The sequence below is a fragment of the Polypterus senegalus genome, chromosome 15 (genome assembly GCF_016835505.1).
Source record: "Polypterus senegalus isolate Bchr_013 chromosome 15, ASM1683550v1, whole genome shotgun sequence".
Lineage (NCBI taxonomy): Eukaryota > Metazoa > Chordata > Cladistia > Polypteriformes > Polypteridae > Polypterus > Polypterus senegalus.
This window is the reverse complement of record NC_053168.1, coordinates 114,192,686-114,212,683: the sequence shown is the minus strand read 5'-3', so window position 1 is coordinate 114,212,683 and position 19,998 is coordinate 114,192,686. Positions and strand designations below refer to the sequence as shown.

Here is a 19,998-nt window from a genome sequence, read left to right as displayed (position 1 = left end):
TCTCCTCTCTGTGTCTGCAGTGGGCTCTACGCGCACGCACACCCTGTCTCCTCCAATAGGTACTGAAGTGCGCTGACATCATCGATTAGACTCAGCCTTCAGCCTGCCTCGCGCAGCTCTGGAGATGCTCTGGGGTGGGGGGAGTTACCATTAGACAGAGAACACTGCTGCAGCTCCATCTCAGATTGCACATGCGGCCGGCCAAGCAGCACCAGCCGTGCCGACAGGGGCCACCCTGAGCTACGACGCATGGTGATTGCACTCTTTTTTGTATTTTAGCAGTGTTTTTTATTTGGGTCATTTTCTCAATGAGATCCTTTTGAAGGACAACATGCCAGGGAAAGCAGCCCAGAGCACGGCCCCAACTCCAGAACTCGAAGAGCAGGTGGATGAAATGGACAGTGGCATCCCTGGACCAGGTGAGTCAGGCGGCTAAAATAGATATGGGTGGAATTGAACAGGCAGCAAAATAAAAAAAAAAGAGAAAGACTGGAAATAAAGAAGAAAGAGTGAGAGATATATACAGCAGTGAGAGTGATAATAGTGTGACACCAGGTAGTTAGACAGAGCCATGCAAGGCTTCCCAGGAGAAACCTGAGTTCTCCACAAAGTCTTATCCGCATGCCCAGCACTGCGGAAGGGCAAATCCGAGGCTGTGTGGTTTGGAAGCAGGCTGCCGGCCACAGGGGTCTAGTGAGCAATCAACTGGAGGGCAGGGCTGAGCTGAAACGGTCAGGTGTGTTGCTGTGTCACAGGCTTCAGACACCACAGCAGGCCTGTGTGCCAAGGCCCGCACTGCCAAGCAAAAGAGCACCTTAACTGGCATCATGCTGACTAGAGTATGAACATTGGTGCAGGAGTCTGAGAACAATAGAAGCCTTTGAAAAAGGAATCTTCTCTCATTTACGGTGCCATTGGCAGGCACACGGGCAGCCTCGGCTGTTTCCTTAAGTCATCACAGAAGAGTCATCATTGAAATCTCTACATGACAATAATTTTCTGTAGAATGCGTTGTGTACATCACTTTAATCTTCATCAATCTGACAAAAAGTCATAAGAGAGCAAGGAACGACAATTGTTCAGTCATGCGTAATAAGTCTGGATTATTAGTAATGAAGATAGATAGAACCAAAAACATGAAAAGCTTGTTAGTGACAGCCTCCAGAATCTATCGTGCATTGTATAGTGCCTTTGACGTCTGTCTGTTTATCTATCATATAATGCCTTCATATCTATAGTATTTCCTGTTATCTATATACAGTATCTATTAATCTGTCTGTCTTTCACCTCTATCTAATTACAGACCTTGAATTAACAGTCAGCTACTGCAAGCTATGTAATTTATGCAACTACTTTAATATGAAACTTTTTTTTAACCCTAACTACCCTCATATCTAAATCCTTTACTGTGTATTTATGTTTATCTATCTATCTATCTATCTATCTATCTATCTATCTATCTATCTATCTATCTATCTATCTATCTATCATATAGGGCCTTCACGTCTATAGTCTTTCCTGTTGGTAAACTTATCTTATATAGTGCCTTTACTTCCTATTTATCAATCTATTATATAGTGCCTTTATATCTATAGCCTTTCCTGTCTAAATAATTTTCTTTATCTATCTATCTATCTATCTATCTATCTATCTATCTATCTATCTATCTATCTATCTATCTATCTATCTTTCTTTCTTTCTTTCTTTCTTTCTTTCATGTATTATATGGTGCCTTTATCTATCTATCTATCTATCTATCTATCTATCTATCTATCTATCTATCTATCTATCTATCTATCTATCTATCTAATATAGTGCCTTCATATCTATAGTATTTCCTTTTGATATATACATACCATACATAGTGCCTTTCCTACCTATCTAATCATATAGTGGCTTTCAAAACCATTTATTTTATATAGAACCTTTAACACTTATTTCATAGATCATTATTCACTTCTGTCTAGCTACAGACCTGAATTAACAGACAGCTACTGCAAGTTATGCAATTTATACAATGCCTTTAATATTAAACCTTTTATCTAGCAATATTTTTCTTTCTTAACTTAAAACAGACAGCTGCAGTAATTAATCATTCTAAAATAATAATTCAGTACTTTCTGCTACATGTAATATTAGACACTGAATTAAATTAGTATTTGCATTTTTCTACTTGCTGTTAATAATAATTTAGGCAGCATAATCCATTAGATTTCAGAATTTCCACCATTTTCTTTCTGTTTGAAAGAATTGCTTCTAGAGTGTCAAATTACTGATCAATGTCAAGCGATCTCTAACTTTGTAGGAATATAAGGAAATATATCATCCTTCTTGTTTCAACAAGTCAGCCCAGAAGGCAGAATGATTCAATACGAAGCTTTCGCTTTAGTTTTTTTCCACAAAGGGCAGGTAGAAATTCCGTCACTGTGGCTTTGAAATGCTGCTGCCGCTCACACCAATGCGTCTTGACGTTGACTCCTTGCTGAGGACTGCAGTGCTTTTTTAAAGCAACTTTGGGGCCCATCCAACAATCCATCCGCTCGGCTCCTCCTCCTCCTCCTCCTCCTTCTCCTTCTCCCCTGTCCCCATCTCTAGCACTTGCAGCATGATGAGCCGCACACTCCTTTGCTGGCTTGTCTGCAGAACTAAAGGCTGGCAAGTGGAAGATGGCTGGTGGGTGTGACTTGCGCTGATTTCACAGAGTGACTGCATGGCTTATATGTGTGAAAATGAATGCGATAGTGAAAGGTTTAGGGGAGAGAAAAATCCCAGGGACTCTTCTGGAATAAGTGTTCTTGAGTAATTGAGACTCTTATGAAAGTTATAGATGAGTCTGATAAGAACCTTACAGTTTTGAAGAAACAGCAAAGGAATTTCTGGCTTGAAGGTTATTGCACTGCTTTAGGAGGAGTGCCATAGGCAATAATTGATCAAGTTCTAATAACACTGCATGTCTGAGGGATCTACAGAAATGTCATGGGGATCCTTGTGAGGGTATAGTGATTTGTGTGAAGAACAATGTGTGTTAGTAATGTCCATTGGGATTCTTTTGAAAAAGTCCTAGCAGGTTATCATTGTGTGAGGAATCTAGAGAAGACAGGTACTGTGTTAGATGAGCAGTGTCACCAGGACCTCTCTGGTGTGAGATTTCAAGAGGATGACCATCATCATACCCAGATAGTCAGAAGATCACCAGCACAAATATGTGATATTTATATCCCTTGGGAGTGATGAACCAGCAGGGTAGCAAATCTTGAGATTTTAATTTGTTATCTCTGAGGTCTGCCAGGATGTTAAAATGCGTACCAAGGCCCTCCTAAAAAAAGTCCTGGATGACTGATATAGAGAGACAATAAAAGGTTTCAGCATAAGTAGTTATTTCATATACCAGAAACTTCACAATAAAATTCCAACTGATTTATTGATGTTATCTAAATTATATTTGAACATGTGGCACAAGGTGTTCTCAGAGCACAGAGGCACTGTCAAGAACGAACAGAAGAACAAAATAAAAAAGAGTACTAAAAACTTATGTTATAATATTTAGTAAATGTGCTGTCTGGACAAGTGTTCAGTTTGTTGCATATCTACTGTATATAGCACCCTGGTCAGAAACCAGGCTCATGGCGCTTATAAAACTGTCATTTGAGTGTTGAAGGCCTGATTTAGGTATACGGGTGTGCATCATGGAGAAAACAGAACGTCAAAGTGAAATCAGTTAGGAGAATTGTGTTTAGAACACGAATATAGGGGGCACTCAGTCATTGAAGCCATCCTGAGGTCCATCCATATGTTATACAAGCCAAAGTCTGCTGGATGCCCACTTAAAATGAGAGTTTAAGAAGAAAACACCAATGTCATTTAGGACTGCAGTGACTTGTCAAAGCTGGGAATAAAGAGGCCATTTGTGAGCTGTTGGCAACAGTACATGTCTTCTCTTGTTTAGAGGCCCTGCACGTACCAGTCTCAGGGACCCGTCTCTGTGCCACTTTTTTGATATATTCATTACAGCCAGCTTGGGAGAGCATCTTTAACATAACCCATTAAGAAATGTTAAATGGGATTTTCAAAATATTTCACAGCAATAGGAAATGAAGATGAAATCTAAACACAAAAACTGTAATTGTATCTCCCTGAATTCGACATCTTTTACAATGTGTGCTGTACTGCAATGCATATCAAAAAAGAAATAAAAAACTTCTCAGATATGTGCTGTTTGTGCAGGTAGCAAGAGATGTAAGAAAGTGACACAGGAGGTGATCCAGCAAGGACTGTAATTCATTATTGGCACTAACACTGGTCAAGTGTTACTTGTGGGAGAATGGCAGGTAGCAATAAGTTCCTTGTGTTGAAATGTTGAAAGCAATTAATTTCAGGGCACCGATGTGAGAGGCTGATTATAGAGATCTGATGGACTCCCAGTAGATTCCCCCAGATCAATGAAAAGTTGCTAAGTGTTCTCATCTTGGACCCATCAATGAGCTCAGTAAGGCTTTGGTGGGGTCTCAGAGCCACTGGGTTGAGAACTGGTCAGGCAGTGTCAGTGTAGCTGTGTCCATCAGTGAACTCTTTAAAGCTCATAGGGTGCTTCTGGACCAGTCAGTGAGGGTAGTGTCTCTTCAGTGGTCAGTTAGTTCAGTGACCTGACAGCATGATGGGTCCCTGTGTCCATCATTGAGCTCAGTAATATTCAGGCAATGTCTCTGAACCTCTTAATAAGTTTAGTAACAATCATGTTGTGTCTTTGCATAGGTGGGTTAGTTTAAGGAACTGATAGCATGCTTGGTTCTTGTGTCCATCACTGAGCTCAGTAATTCTCAGGCAATGTCTCTAGACCCCTTAATGAGTTTAGTAACAATTATGTGGTATATTTGGACAAGTCAGTGAGTTTCCTGCAATGCTGACCCATCGGCTCTCTGTTCTAGTCATGCTCTGGCACAGTGTCTGTTCCCATCACTGAGTTCAGCAATGGTCCCTTAGTGTCTCTTGGTATCAAAGAGTTCACTAAGTCTAAGACAGTGTATAAGGACCAAACAGTAAGTTCAGTAAATACGTCATGGCACTTCTGGCCTTTGTAGTGAGTTCAGTAATGCCCACCTGGTGTCAGTGGACCTGTCAGTTAGTTCAGTAACTCATCAAGCCATTAGGCCTGCAAAAGGTTTTCTAAGTCTAGAGAGGAGTCAGCTAATTCTTAAGAATTACCTAGTGGTGGTCTTCTTCTTATTGTTCTGCTGTGATAACTACTGACTGAGTTTTATGAACTGTGCTAACTGCCAGCATGAGCCAAGCTGATTAAAAACAAATGATTTTTTTCACGTTGACATTCACTTCAGTGCAAGCACCTGTATAATACATTTGTTCATACAAATCAATCAGCCTTTTCAGTAATGGTCAGTGAGTTTGGTGAGACTCGTGGAGCTTCTCCATACCTGATAATGATTTCAGTAACACTCAGAGTGTCTCTCTAAAACCTCAGTAATTCTCATGAGCTCTTCCTTTACATGTCTGTGAGATCAGTAATTCTCAAGCAATATCTCTGTGGGCCCATTAGTTAGTTCAGTAATGGCCAATGAGTTTAACTAGACTTAGGAGATGTCTCTGGACCAGTCAGTGTGTTTAGTTCTACTTAGCTTGATTCAAAGAATCATCCAATGTACAATCACATCTGGATTTGTTGGGAAAACAAATTCCTTTTGAATTTTGCAGGGTGAATACAGCTGCAGTGTCCAGAACATTCATTCTCTCTGTCTCTGGTCTCTGAGCTTCTTGTCAATGCTTTGAGTGCCTCAGCCAGTATCTTCTCCAGGTGCTTTCAGAGTCAGCAGAAGTTTGGAGGGTGAAAGGTTATGGAGGGTTCCAAAGGATCTTGTGATAGTGTGCTTTTTCAAGGGCCAGGGTGTGGTATGGTAACACTTTTTATAACTTTAAAATAATACTGTTTTAATATAATAAACCAATCAGTGGAAAATTAGGCGCTTCACTCTTTTTGCTAAAAATCTCCATTAACAAAGAAACTCAATACATTCTTCTTACAGACAGTATAATAGTGAAACAAAATTAAAGCATGTATAGCATGTAAAAAGAAAACTCAAGCAATGTAATCTAATAATAATAATAATAACAAATAGAAATGAAATCAAATATATGTATTATATGTGAAAGATAATACTTCATAAGCAGGTTATGTACTATTTATGAGTATAAAGCTTAATGAGTACACAGATTTCAGGGACCTATTGAATACTGTGTGAACTTCATTGCTGCCTGCCCCGCACTGTCCATATGTTCAATAACGCACAGACAGCATCTTGGTGCCCATCTGTTAGCTATGATGTGCTCAGGCTCTGCCTCTGGACCTTTCAGTTAGCTATGATGCACTCAAGTAGCATCTCGAGGCCATTAGTTAGCTATGATATGCTCAGGTTCTGCTTCTAGACTAATCAGTTAGCTATGATGTGCTCATGTGGCATCTCTGGACTATCTGTTGGCAATTATGCACTCTGGCTATGCTTCTGGACCTCTAAGTTAGCTATAATATGCTCATGTTACATCTCTGGAGCTGCCAGTAATACTACCCTTTCCCTAACTAACAGTTAGTTATGATGCACTGAGGCTGTGTCTCTGGACCTGCTGGTTAGCTATGATGTGCTCAGGCTGTGTCTCAGGGCCTGTCAGTTAGTTATGATGTGCTCAGGCTATGTCTCCGGACCTGTGAGTTACTTATGATATAGCCAGGGTGTGTCTCTGGAACTGTTGGTTAGCTATGATGTACTCAGGTTATATCTCTGGACCTGTCAGTTAGATATGTTGTTCTCAGACTGTGTCTCAGGACCATCAATTAACTATGATGTGCTCAAACTGCATCTCTGGACCTCTCAGTAATATTTTGGATCTCTCCCAAATTTCAGTAATTCATTGGAGGACCCCTTGTCCTATCAGCAAGATTAGTAATACTCATATGGTATCTCTGGACCTATCAGTGAGTTCAGTAATGCTCAGGCAACAGCTCATTGTACTGTCAGTTAGCTATGATGTGCTCAAGCTGTGCTTCTGAATGCCTCACTTAGCCACTATCTCAACAATAATAAAAGGGAAAAGTGTGTACATGGTGGAGTACAAGGGACGGTCATTGACAACAGGTTAACCTTTGTACTCAACACAAAACAAACTTGTAATAAGGGACAGACATGGCAATTCTTTCTGAGGAAACTCAATTGTTTTAAAGTGGACAAAACCATAATGGTACCTTTTATGAGATCTTTATTGAATATGTTGTTACATTTGCTTTTATAAGTTGGTTTGGTAACCTCAGTGTTATGAATATAAACTATCTTAACAAAGTTGTAAAGATTAGTAGTAAAATTATTGGTTCACAGCTAACCATAGTCACTAAGCTGTATTACAAATAAGGCAGAGGAAAAGTTAATTTGATTCCGTCAGATATCCTCTTTATTTGTAAATTCCACTTCTTGCCATAAGGCTGCCGATTTTGGCTATTGAGGGTAAAGAGCAGCAGACTTAAGAACTCTTTTATTCCCAGAGCTGTAAGATTTTTGAATTTGGTTACATATATGGATGCTGCTGAATTCTGAATTTTTATTATTGTTAAAGGTAACTATTCTTCTTTGTACAAATCATGAGTGTGTGTATATGATAACACTCATTATCAGTTGTTGTGCCTTGGCTTGCTTACTTGTATCTGTGTAATGATGCCTTACATTTTGCACTTTCCTATTGCAAGCAAATTTTCGCTCTGGGATAATAAATCCTACCTAACCTAACCTAATAACATACTCAGTCTGCATTTCTGGACCTGTCAGTAATGCCCTGGACCACTTCCTAACTGCAGTAATTCTCAGTAGGTGTGATTTGGCTTGTAACTGACATGAATAATTCTCACATGTTGTCTCTGGTCCTATCAGTGAATTCAGTAATGCTCAGGCAGAATCACTGTTCCTGTCAGGTAACTATGATATACTTAAGCCATACCTTGGGACTCATCAGTTTTCCATGAAATGCTCAGGTTATGTCTCTGGGCCTGTTAGCCAGCTATGTGGTGCTCATTCTGATCCTCTGGACCAATCAGTTAGTCATGATGTGCTCAGGATGCATCTGTGGGCCTGTCAACTAGCTATGATGTGCTCAGGTGGAATCTGTGGGGCTGTGAACTAGCTATGATATGCTCAGGTTGCATCTCTGGACCATCAGTTAGCTATGATGTGCTAAAGTTGCATCTCTAGACCTATCAGTAATACTTTGGACCTCTCCATAATTGCAGTAATTCTCAGGAATGAGCTTTGAGGTGTTTCTGGATCAATCAGTTTGTTGTGTAATGCTCAGACAGGGTCTCTGGATCCATTCTATTTCCTCTATTTGAACATGGGCTCTGTCTCTGGACCCCATCACCTAGTATTGCTTCTCTGAGCCTGTGTATTTTTTTTTTTGTTTTTATCCTACAATTATTCTCCTGTTACCTAACCCTGATGCGCTACTTTGCTGTACATATCTGCTAAATCTGTATCTCAGAGACTGACTTGATTAGCTTGGCTTTTTCTAGACTGTGGCCCTATAAATGTCAACACCTGGGTCAGCAGTAATGTGCTGATGTCTCTTCGTCTCTTATTCCCTGTCTGTGTATCTGTCAGTTCACGTTTCTGTATGCAAAGCTTTTCAGTATCTTTCGCCAAGATTGACTACACTCACACAGCCTGTCACTAAACTCGTTCCCTGTCAGACTGTGTGCTTATACTTGGTCCTTGACAGTGAACTCTAGAAAAAACAATTAAATACCTTTTATTCCAGCCCAACAAGCTCCTAGGTTGTGTCTCTTTGTTGGTTTCCTCCTGTCAAGCATTATTCCTGTAACTGGTCTTATGTATGTATCTACTTGTTACCTTAGCAGTGCTCAGGCTGATGCCAGTCACATCTGAGGGGCTCAAGCTGCCTCCTCTAGTCCCCTTCACGTTCCTTAGGGTGAGTTTATGAATATCACTCAAATCTGCTGTGTCGAGGCTGTGCCTCTGTACCTGTTACCCAAAACTTCTTTTCTTTGACTGGATCCATGCAGCTGGTATGGTGGTCTGATGGTTTGCGCTGCTGCTTTACAAGATCAGTGTAATGGATTTGCATCCTCAATCCATTTGTTCTCCCTGTGTCTTTGTGAGCATTCCTCTTAAATTCCCAAAGTCATTGGGGTTAGGTTGAAGATACCAGATTATCAATGATGGTGTGTGTGTGTTTGTGAGTAGGACCTCTAAAGTCCAGTGTTGGTTCCTGCTTTGAGTATGATGCTACTGTGAGAGGTTCTGGAGCTCTGTGATCCTGAACTGGATTCAGCAGGCTCAAGCGTGTTATGTTGATGTTCTGCTCCAGTCAGGCGGTAGCCCTGTCTCTGGCTATATTTCCTCATGTTTATATTACCGCTCCTCTCCAGCTGTGCCTTTGCCCTTGTCAGCTCGCTTGAATTTGCTCTCAGACTTTATGTTTGTGCGCATCAGTAAGTTTGACTATTCTTCAGTTTCATCCATTTCTCTCACTCTTTCTTTTCAGTCTGTGCTCCCTCCCCATACCTCCTGCATCCATCTTCTTCTGAATTTCTGCTGTCTCATATAACCTGGCCAGCTCCCAGGCAGGAAAAAAGAGCTTCCTGCATGCCCTCAAATCTCATCCTCAAGGTTATCTTGAATTAGTACACATGTGGGCACAAGGGCTTTTATTATCACATCTGGCTTAGGGCCTCACCACTAAAGAGATCTAATGGCACTAGGGAATTGCAGGAGCTGCAGTTATTAATGCTGATTTGGAGGAATCTCCTTAATAACCACTATACTAAACAGCTTGTCCCAGGACAAAAGGAAGATACGATAACTTGAAATGGAAGCCATTCTCACTTCTGCTCTACTGCTAGGCCTCAATGTCCAGCATTCATATGAAGCCGGACACAGGGGGCAAATATGCTGCCCTGCTACAAATATGGCAGTAGCAGGCTGATAAGACACACATAATAAAATCATTCTGAAACGTTGATGATGACCCAAGGGTTTAACAAAAAAAGTGTTGTTCAATTCAGCAAGACTCTATTTTAGTTTTTTTTTTGCCTGTACAAAGATAAACTTCCATTAGGTTAAAGTTGACTCCCAGCTCCACTAAAAAACAAAAAAAAAACATTCAGCATGAAAAGTCCTCTTTCATACTTTATATGCACACCCTGCTTCTTGAATGGTGGCCCAAATCTTTCCCTGATACTATTTAAATTCTGTAAAATAGATGAATGTTAGGCTTGTTGACTTGTGTCATCTAATCCCTGTATGTGCGTGAGTAGTGAAGAGCAAACAAAATGGCATCAACATCTGGCGAGGGAGCAAAGCGAATTTGCAAAGCAAAATACTCAGTGGATGACGTTTTGTTTATATTTACTATTTTGAATTGGACTGATTTTGGTTTAAGTGATCTGGAAATCGAGATTGAAAGCAAAAGTGATAGCTGATACGCCTACAGCAATGTTTACCTGTGAGGACCGCTACTTCAGTGGCGTAGCTAGAGTTCGTGCTGCTTGGGGCGGGGGGTTCTTCAATTTGCTGCCCTCTAACATATCTGAATATGTTAACCTATTTAAATAGAAAATGAAAATGACATATAGAGAAAAATTAAGATACATTTTGCATAGATTTATTCATATATAGAGAAACAACAATAATTTTTCACATATAATTATTTATGACCACCAACTAGACAAGAATATAGTATAGACGCACTGATAAGTCGTGTACTAATTATTAGTTTAATATAATTATGCTGTGAAAACCAGAACAAGAGATAGGTGGGGATGTTTTCTGCGCAGAGAACACATTCGAATTGATAACGAAACAAAATTATAAATTGTAAATTAGTTGTTTATCGTCCTAGAATTTATTATCGGTGTAATGCTTATGTTTATTTTTGTTATTGCCTCATAAATTTTAACTGTTGTGTCTGATGCCATCACAGAAGGACAGTCTGAAAATTATTTTTGAAGCATTTGCTGATAAAAATCATAGAATTTTACTTTTTTCATTCATGAGTGATATTTTTCCAAACCCTGCTGCATACACATGAATTGTACTAAGCCTTTTGGCCAATAATGTTGCCCCCAATATGTGCCGGCCGGGGTGGACCGGCCCCTCCACCTGCCCCTAGCTACATCACTGCACTACGTACAATGACAAGAAGTACAAACCAGATTGCATCACACTGCAACCTCTACTGCCACCGTCCATCTACTGCTGCCACCCCCACACAGCTGCTGCTGCTGTAGCCAGAGATGACAAAAACGCAGCGAGAGTGACCAACGAACCAGCAGCAGACATTTTATGTTTATGTATGTGTGAAACCATTGTGCTTTTAAGAAAACAGCCTAGCAGCCACTCACCACTTGCCATAAAGCCCCCTCTCCGGTCCTGCCACTGCTGGTGCCGCTGCAGCCAGAGATGGCTAACACGCGGCGACACAACACTGTGCGCAGCAACAGACATTTTATCTTGATTTACTGTATGTGAGAATCTATTGCTTTAAAATTATGTCTAGTGTGAGCACTAGAGGGCACTGCTGCTCCTCAAACCCAACACAACAGACACAGGGCACAAGTTAAAAGCACAAAGATCTTATTTATTGTGAGGAAAATTCTTCACAAAGCGTTTCCCACCACCACAGCCACAAGTAAATAATTGTCACAGCACACAGTTCTTCATTCTCTGTCTCTTTCTCCTCCGCCCCTCCCGGCAAGCTTCATCCACCTTCCACCCGACTCTGGCTCGTCCCTGTGAGGGCGGTCAAGTCTTCTTATATTGGCCAACCCTGGAAGTGCTTCTACTCTTCTGCCCACATGATTTGCAAGTACTTCCGGGTGAGGCGGCAACCTCATGCCATAAGGCTTCTCTACTTTCACAGCACTCCCTGGCGGCACCCATGGTGCCCAACAGGGCTGAGCTATAGAACTCCAATTCCCATGGTGCTCTGTGGGGATCCATCTAGCATTCTGGGGGAGGCAGTGCTCTAAAGAAGCTGCCTTCAGCCCTTCTTCCATCTCTTGGGCGACACGTTCTGTTTGGGTTGCTGGCTATCACTTACACTAGAGTATAATGCGCACCCAATTTTTAGCAAACTAAAATTAGTGAAAATTGTGCCCATTATAAGCGAGATTTTATGGTAGTTTACAATTTGGACATATTTTCTGTTATTAAATATTACAGTGCAACTTTCATTACCTTTCTTTTATCTGAAAGTGAAGGATCAACTGGACTGGAGAGATGGAGGAAAACTGGAGTACACTGAGCAAAATTCATTCCCACACAGAAGAACATGAAGACAAATTTTATAGAACCTGCAAAGATATGGCTAAGATCCAGATCATAATCAGACTCAAAAGAATAGTGAGATAAAAAGGTACACACAAAGGTTCTAGCCTAAAATTTCACACAAACACCTGCAAAGATTTTTATTGTTTGTTTTTCAATCCAGAGTCTTGGAGATCCCAGAAGTGTGCAACCCGTCGAGATGGTGACGTCACACAGCTCAGTTTCTGAGTATAAAGTTAGGGACACGCAAAAGTGTAAACACAACAAAATGATTAAGCAGCAAAAATCCATAGTTAGAACCAGCCAGGGTCAAAATCAGGGCTGGAAGTGGGCTGGGACGTCCTACTCTGACCACCAAGGGTAACCCACCATGCCCTGCATTATGTTCTACACATATCATTAAGCTTGAAAGTCCCCCAGCTTTTCAACAGAACAAATACAATGGGGGTGCAAGCTCAATTAAGAAATCACCTATAATTTACAATTCACCTTGACGAAGATGAAGACATATAGACAAAACCAGGCAGTACCTTCAACTATTTGTTTCCACTTCAAGCACTGGCCAGAACACCAATAGAGCCAAACAAAACTATGTAACCAAAGACTAAAAAAGTTAATCAAAATCAAAAGTCAAAACAGACCATAACTAGAGCACAAATCCTACCACTAGTGTCTGCTTATTTGAAAACTAACTACATCTAGTAATCTCAAAGTTCATTTGAATCCACCCACTGTGTGCGCTTGCCACCATATCTATATTCTCATTTCTTGTGAATTCAACACTCAGTTGTTTGCGGTTAAGTGATGAGATTCAAAGTAGTTAAAAATGGCAACGCATAAGAAAAACAAAATGACAGCGTATCAAGATATAAATGTGCGTGGAAACAACCTCAAATGACGAACTTAATTAAAGAAATGGAACCTAAGTAGTAAACTAACAAATCAGACAACGTATGTAACATTCAGGTGCGTTCAGCGATTAAGTTAACTGATATGGAAGTTTGAGCATTTCGCATTCTTTTTACTTCATCTAAGAGTCAGTTTATTACATTTTTGTTTATTAAATAGGTTAGTAACAATAAGTCATTCTGAACTAACAGTGATAATAGAATCTTATTCCATGTGTTAGCAGACTCCTTTAAATGGATGCTTTTTAATGCTTTACAATTGAGTTCAAAACGGAGCACCAATAGACTTGCGATTGCTCAATGGATTTCATACACAGCAGACTGCAATGCAAGTGACATGAAAATGGCATCGACTGATGTGTGGTGGTGGAGGCTCAGTAACTAATTGTGGTTCAATTTCCTTAAACAGAACATTTTTGAAAGTATACCCAATATAGTAGTATCCAATAATTAGCAATTGAAGAATATGTCTTAATACAAAATGACCAATACTAGCTTAAAATTAGCATCAATCTACGAAACGAGGAAAGTAACTGAAATATGCTCCACATCTAGCTATTAATATTAATTGAAAAACAGAAATTTGCTAAAATTATATAAACTAGCTGTGTGTGGTCTTTGGGACAAAACACACCCCTAAGATTACCTAAAAGTTTTCCTATATTGGTGAACTTGCAGAGGCGTCAGTTAAGTGGGCCGGGACAGGTTGTAACTTATCCAATATGGATGTGTAGTCGAGTGCAGCTGTGGCACAAATTGAGTGGGACAGGCTGGAACCTCTCTCAGGCAAATGTACGATAGTTTGTTGTATGAACGTACAATGTGCAAGTACTACAAAACTGGGTTTGTCTGCTTGGGTTGAATGAGAAGTGAGGGGCATGCAAGTGCCAAAACATTTAAAAGTACATGCATGCGCCTTCTCACCAAGTGCAAGTCATACTTGTATAAGCATCTGCATCTTCTGTAGAATTCACACCAGCTCCTATGCTGTTGTTGAGCGTGAGCAGTGCGGATGTCTCCATACACACACACACAAGCACACACACACACAGGCCTTTTGTTTATATATGTCTAATAAGTAAGAACTTGGAAAGGACCTAAATTACTGTGTAACAGTAACATGAATGGTACACAATGGGCAAGAAGATTAAGGTCTTGCCACCATTGTTCATATAATTCTAGGACTGACAGATCAGGGGCTCGGCACTAGAGCGCTGCTGAAGCCCCCCACCTCCCAATGTCCTGTCCATTTCTAAGCCCATCTTGTGTTTATGTCAATTAGGGCAACTGTACATTTCCCATGTTATTAATTAGTTCAAACACCATTTAGCTGGAGGTTGGTAAGGTCGTCACTTTGCAATGATAATTTACAGATAATATTGTTCAGTCAATTCAGTCTTACTGCTTTGGGGTGGCGCCCTGTCCAGGGTTTGTTTCCTGCCTGGGGCCCAGTGTTGGCTGGGATTGGCTCCAGCAGACACCCGTGACCCTGTAGTTAGGATATAGCAGGTTGGATAATGGATGGATGAATTTAGTCTTATATATGCAAACATAATTGCTTTCCACTTCCATTTATTTACAGATAGGTTGCTTTTTCTTTTTTTTTGTGCTCTATTAGTTACCGTATGTTATGTTAACTAAAGTAGCAGGAGAAGGGTGCCACTGTGTGAGCTGTTTGCGCATGAGTTCTGCCTGGCATTTTGCTCACTTATATTGGGCATCCGAGTTGCTGTCAGATGAGAAAAACAGGAAAATATACAAAAACATTGTAAAACGTATGTAGCATAGCACAATCTGTTTGGAATATCACAAAGAAAACTAAATTATCTTGACAAATGTATTTAAAACATAAGTGTGCCACATCACTACAAAATCGGTCCACTGGGGGGTCAGTTGTTTCATTGGGATAGACAGCATGACAGGCAGGCAGACATGGTCTTTCACTCCTATAGTAGCTAAATACATGAAGCAGGTGCAGAAAAGGGATGTAAAAGGTTTTCTGTCATAACAGAAAGGAAGAACTGCAAACTTCACAGTAAGAGAGAATGGACAAGAGGTTGAAACCCAGGTCTCTAGAATTAAGAGATATCGGTGCCAACCATTGCAGTGATTTACTTAATGTGTCCAGTAATCCATGTTGTTCCACTAGATAGTTAGTTGTGTGAAATGAACTCCATACTTGCAGCTACGTACTAAATAGTATTCTTAATGTGTAATTTCTCAAAATGTCAGACATACAGTATAACGCATTGCTTTCTTCTCTTCTTTCCAACTGCAGACAAATCCCACCACACCTCCACCTCATCAGCTTCTACCCCCAGTGACTGCACTTCAACTCCCTCACCTGACTCCCCTCCTGAGCTCTCACCATCTGACAGCCCTGAAAGCCCCTCTCCCTTCGGCCCCAGGCTTCCCAAAAGACAACAAGGAGCTTCAGTTGACAGGCCGCAACCCGAGGGAGCAAGCAGCGACTGTGGGGGGGACACAAGACTCTACCCTGGCAGCATGCGACTGGTAAACAAATATACCAAGGGTTCGTGCAAGCAAGCGTACCAGCCAATCAAAATGGAGCGCATCAAGGTGCTTACAGGCACAGAAATTGAGAGTGACTACAAAGAGCCAGAAACTCTTGCCTCCCGCGTGGTGATGGGACAGGAAACTCTGCTGAGAAATTCAGAATCTTTACCAGAGCATGGAGAAGGCAACACTAGGGAAAGTGCAAAAAGGGCAGAAAACAAGATATGCACACCAGAGGAAAGCATGGCTGGTGTTCAAACTGTGAGTGCAATTGAGGATAAGAAACCAGGAGAGGTCCAAGAAAAAGACCCACAGCTTGATACAGGTCAAGATAAGGGAAGCATCTTCATGACCAATGCTCTGACTTGTGAGTTAGAAGTGACAAAGCCGATATCACAGACGCTTCTCTGCTTTGTTCAGGAGTCCAAAGCCAAGGCCGGGGTAGAGGTGGATGCCTTTTGTGTTCAGGGTTCTCCTGCTGAAGAAGCTGTTGATCAGCCACGCCTGCAGCAAACTCAGGGTGAAGTGCCTTCCTTGTCATTATCTGAACCTTGTTGCACAGGTGGGTTGCATGATGTCGACCCACAACGGGGTGGCTTTCCACCCAATCTGGAATCTGATCTCTACTTCACTGCACCTTCCACTCCTGTCAAGATGGCCTTTCCTTATCACCTCAAGAACCACTGCTTTGCCTATTCCACCCCAGGATCTGCCCCTGAAGAGCCTACAGACTTCTCAGAAGGGGAAGGTCTCTGTTCTCCGCCCACCTCCCCATCTGGGTCTTATATTACAGCTGAGGGTGGTAGCTGGGCATCGTCTTGCACTTCAAGCACTTCCCCTTCGTCGTCTCCCAACCTCATTGCTGAGGGTGAGCTGCAGGAGGCTCCAGCCTGTTATGTGGAGTCTCTCTCAGAAATTGGTGATGAACTTGGAGAAGAGAAATCAGGTTTGGGAACTGAGGCCCTATGTCAAAGGCAAGACATTGTTGAAAGCGTTAGAACACAAGAAGTCATTGCCATGCCTAGTTGTGGTGAAGGGCCAAATACAATTTCATCTGAAACTCTCTGGCAGGCAGAGAAACATCACCATTCTCCACAGCACAGCAGCCCCCAGAGATGTTCATTCGAAGAAGAGTCTGAAGAGTCATTGGGGCCTTGTGTTGACCTGAAGTCAGTAAAGCTTAAAACTGATGGTCAGCAAGATGCACAGTTTGCTACTCTTGAAACCCATCTAAGTCCTGAGGAAGAAATTTCTTCTGAGACCCCTACTCCTTGCACTTTTAGTCATTTGCTTGGTGCAGAAGATGGTAATAGCTTCACACTGGCAACTTGCTCTTCTGAAGTTTCAGACACAGATAATTATAGTCCTCCTGGGGAGACACTGTCCTCCACCTCAGACTTTCCTAGTTCTTTTGTTGAAGATGGTAGCAGCAATGACTTCATGATACCTGCATCTATGCTACCTTTTCATACTAGCTTGATCTTTCAAGCTGATTCCATGGAAATTACCCTCTTTCCAACAGATGAAGAAGTAACCAATGATGAAGATGCCTATGCTGCAGGAGAAGATGAAGGAGATATAGATGAGGGTGAGGATGAGGATTATGAAGAAGTAAATTGTGGGGATGAAGTAAATGAAGAAGACACATCTGCATCTTTCATGAATTCACTTTCAGAGACCTCCATTAATGAAGGTGTAGATGAATCATTTGTTTATCAGGATGATACAGAGGAATCCTCAGATTCTGCCTCCTATAACGAAGAGGAGGATGAGAGGCTGTACAGCACAGAACGGCATGCAGTTGTAGCAGAAGATTTGTCTGGACCAGCCAACTTCATAGAGACCCTTGAAAGTAAAGGTCACTCTTCCCATTCTGGGAGCTCAAGTGGAAGTGCAAGCGAAAGCGAGATGGACATTTCATCTGGTTCATTTGATTCAAGAGAGGAACAAGAGGACTTTCCGCTGTCTGTTTCTGCTCCTCATGAGGACCTCAGTCTTGCAGTGGGAGATACTACTGATCTGGAGAAGGAAACTCAACACAAAGATACAGAAAATGTACAAGCATCCGAGTTGGAACAAGAAACAGGTGAGAAATATTCTCAAGATACTATCTGTGAAGGTCACATTGCCCCACAGAGTCTGAACAAGCCAGTCTGTGAAGATTTAACAACAATACCCGTTCAGCTGAATTTGCAAACTGAACAAAATGATGTGGGATCCACAGCCAAGTCTGGGCAGAATCTGGAAAAAATTGTTGACATATCATGTGGAACAGGAGAAATTGAGAATAACAGCAGTGAAGCAAAAGTCCAAGCTGAGAGTCAGTCAACCAGTGAAGATAACATTTTGGGCACTGAAAATGACACTATTGAGGAAGCAATACTTAAATTAGGCTTAGATGAAACAGCTACCAATGATCTAAACAAGGGGGTTCCTCTATTGCCACATCCCATAGATGACCAACAAGTAAGCAACATACCAGTCACTGGGGCGACGGAAATGCTAAGTGATGCCACCGATAATCTATCTGTTGTCATTTCCGAAAACCTGATTTCTGATCCTTCTTTAAATCAGGATAACCTGACTGATCACCATTCTTGCTGTGATGATGGTTCTCTTTTTGCTTATAGCATGTTAGCCATTTCACCAAAGAAAGAAAATTCTGAAACAAACCTTTCAGGGGTCGTTTCTGCCATTTGCCCATGGCCAGACTCTCAAGCCATAGGGAAGAAGTGTGAATTAGAGAGAGAGCACATCTTGACCTGTGAGATCACCACACTGGGGTCAGTAAATCCTACCGAATCAGCAGGTGTTGCAGCTGAGCAGGAAGCTGATTCTGACAAGGATATCGACCCTTTTGTTGAGGACTCACATCTATCCAACTGGAAATCTATTGAAGAGATTTCAGAAGCAGGTGGAGGAGAGGATAGTAGCTATCAGCTTCCAGAAGATGAAGAAAACTTTCATTGTATTGCAGATGAACATGTCAAAGAAGAAGAGACAAAAAACAAAGATTTAGGAAAATGTGATGCTTCTGAGAACAGTTCAGAGGCAAATGAATCTGTACAGTGTGAAAGCTCTTTGGGTCAAATGAAAATTTTAAGCACTTTGCCTTCTGAGAAAAACCTCACTGGCACTCTTCATTCAGAAAGTGTATGTGGTAGTGAGTTAGATAAGCAAGGACCTCTGCATGCAAGCAGGCTTGATGAATCCAACAATGGTCATCCTGAGCAAAGTCCTACCATCTGTAAAAATGAAGAGTTAGGTTTAATGAACTCCAGCAAAACTCAGGAAAGTAAAATAACATTTAGCTTAGCAGGAGGATCGTTTGGCTCTTATAACCTCAAACCATCACCATCAGATTATCAAAGCAGAAGATCAGCAATCCGCAATTCAGTCACAGGACATTGGGATGCAAGCAACATTGACTATTTTCACTTGGAAAAGATGTCCCTAGAGCACTTGCCCTCAGAGAATACTCCTCATTTTGGGACAACCAGCAGTAAACAATCAGAGACAAAGGTAGTGTCCAGAGAGGACAAAGTCGAACTTGAACACTGTAACCCTTCACTCAGGCAAGATGTAGAAGAAAAGCCAAAGAATGACTTTTCAGTGGGAAGTAATGTCCGGCAATCTGGCTGTGCCTCTTACTTTCAAAGTATGGAGGATAATGAAAAGTTGGAATCACAGGGTAGATTGTCCTTGAATGAGAAATGTGATGAAGGAAAACATGAAGAGGAAATCACTGATGAAAATATGAATGACATTGGACAGGAGAGCGTAGGGAAGGATGAGCCAGAGCAAGAGTTTCAGGGGGATGACCACTGTGACACCAAAGAAGGGACACAGGTAGAAAGTGGGGCTGCTGTGGGTCTTTTAAATGAGCCTCAAAAAACTTGCCAGGCTTACACTAGCAAACATATGCAACAACTAAACAAAGCCAATGATGAGGCTCAATCAGATCCTAACTCTCTTGATGATTATGATAATGACCAAATAATGGAAAGTGAAAGTGAGGAAGAACTGGAAGTGCAGCAACACATTGAAGATGTAGCATTAATGCCTTTATGTAAAAAATCAAATAATGGGAATGACCAAGAGGAAAATATACTGCAGGCTCTGAAGAGTTCAGAAATATTGGAGGAAGGGGAGTCATTGACCATTCACACTGCAGCTGTGGCTAATGAAGTGATGGTGCCCTTAAGTCCTGGAGGTGACCCAGATGATAAAATGTCCCAAAA

At 41.4% G+C, this 19,998-nt stretch overlaps 1 protein-coding gene across 1 annotated transcript in view; it reads left to right on the top strand.

Annotated features, from left to right (window-relative positions):
- The first annotated feature begins 258 nt into the window (after positions 1 to 258).
- nacad (NAC alpha domain containing) overlaps positions 259 to 19,998 on the top strand; it is a 47,836-nt gene continuing 28,096 nt past the window's right edge. Inside the window, exons 1-2 of the mRNA XM_039737654.1 lie at positions 259 to 419; positions 15,519 to 17,843. Of these exons, the coding sequence (XP_039593588.1) occupies positions 332 to 419; positions 15,519 to 17,843 (2,413 nt within the window). The 5' untranslated portion in view covers positions 259 to 331. The remainder of the gene's footprint in view (positions 420 to 15,518; positions 17,844 to 19,998) is intronic.